This window comes from Echinops telfairi, unplaced genomic scaffold, assembly GCF_000313985.2.
Source record: "Echinops telfairi isolate 266 unplaced genomic scaffold, ASM31398v2 ScPeMD7_7468;HRSCAF=8506_0, whole genome shotgun sequence".
Classification (NCBI taxonomy): domain Eukaryota; kingdom Metazoa; phylum Chordata; class Mammalia; order Afrosoricida; family Tenrecidae; genus Echinops; species Echinops telfairi.
Window position 1 is genome coordinate 66077043 of NW_022111369.1, and position 1137 is coordinate 66078179.

The 1137-nt window shown below is 63.2% G+C and overlaps 1 protein-coding gene across 1 annotated transcript in view; it reads left to right on the forward strand.

Moving 5' to 3' along the window:
* GSX2 (GS homeobox 2) overlaps positions 1-1118 on the forward strand; it is a 1598-nt gene extending 480 nt beyond the window's left edge. Inside the window, exons 2-3 of the mRNA XM_004706327.1 lie at positions 3-101; positions 778-1118. Coding sequence (XP_004706384.1) covers positions 3-101; positions 778-1118 — 440 coding nt within the window. The remainder of the gene's footprint in view (positions 1-2; positions 102-777) is intronic.
* Positions 1119-1137: the final 19 nt, after the last annotated feature.

The window sequence follows — 1137 nt, forward strand, 5'->3', positions numbered from 1 at the left end:
GGCGGCGGCGGCCTTGGGGCATCCGCAGCACCACGCACCTGTCTGTGCCGCCACCACCTACAACGTGGCCGACCCGCGGAGATTCCACTGCCTCACCATGGGTAGGGCGGGGGCTCTGGGCACTGGCGCCCGGCGCGCCCCTTCCGCCCCCAGCACTCGTGGGCGCAAACTTTTCGCCTCTAGTGGGAGAATTGGGAGTCGGGGGAGCGCGGCGCGGTGGGAGGGAGAGGGGCCTCGAGCCTAACTGCGGAGTCGTACCCCCAAAGTTCTAGGAAGGTACAAGTTCCCTTTTGCCAGCCTCTCCACGAAGCTGGGCGGGCTCCGACCCGGTCCTGGTCCTGGGTGCCTGGGGTGGGGATGGGGGCACGCTTTGGATCTGGAACTTGAGGGCGAAGAAACCTGCGGTCAGCAGACTGTGTTAGGTTCAGGCTGGGTGCGTTTGAAGTGACATTTGGCTTCCTTGAGTCGGGGCTGACTAAAGGGTCCCGAAGCTTTTAACTAAACTAGCCGACCTCTCACTTCCCTGTGGGGGGTCAGGGAGACAGCCCAGAGGTGCCCATCCAACCTCCACCCGTCTGGTTCCAGCGCGGCCAAGGCCTCCCCTGGCTTTGGGCATATATTTCCTGTGCGCTAAGTCACGACTAGTCTTGAAATGGGAATGGTGGAGGGTGGCGTTTATTGGGCCTTCTGTGGGTGGGTCCTAGAAGGGGCCCTATCCTAGGCATGGCACAGGAGGCGTGCGCTTCCCCGAGTCTCACCTCTCCTGGCCCGTTGCAGGAGGCTCGGACGCCAGCCAGGCACCCAACGGCAAGAGGATGCGCACGGCGTTCACCAGCACGCAGCTCCTGGAACTGGAGCGCGAGTTCTCCTCCAACATGTACCTGTCGCGACTCCGGAGGATCGAGATCGCCACGTACTTGAGCCTGTCGGAGAAGCAAGTGAAAATCTGGTTCCAGAACCGCCGGGTGAAGCACAAGAAGGAGGGGAAGGGCACGCCGAGGAGCAGTCACGGCGGCTGCAAGTGCGCAGGCAGCCAGGCGCACTACGCGCGCTCCGAAGACGAAGACTCCTTGTCGCCGGCCTCGGCCAACGACGACAAGGAGATTTCTCCGTTATGAGCGAGGCTGCCCCCCTTGC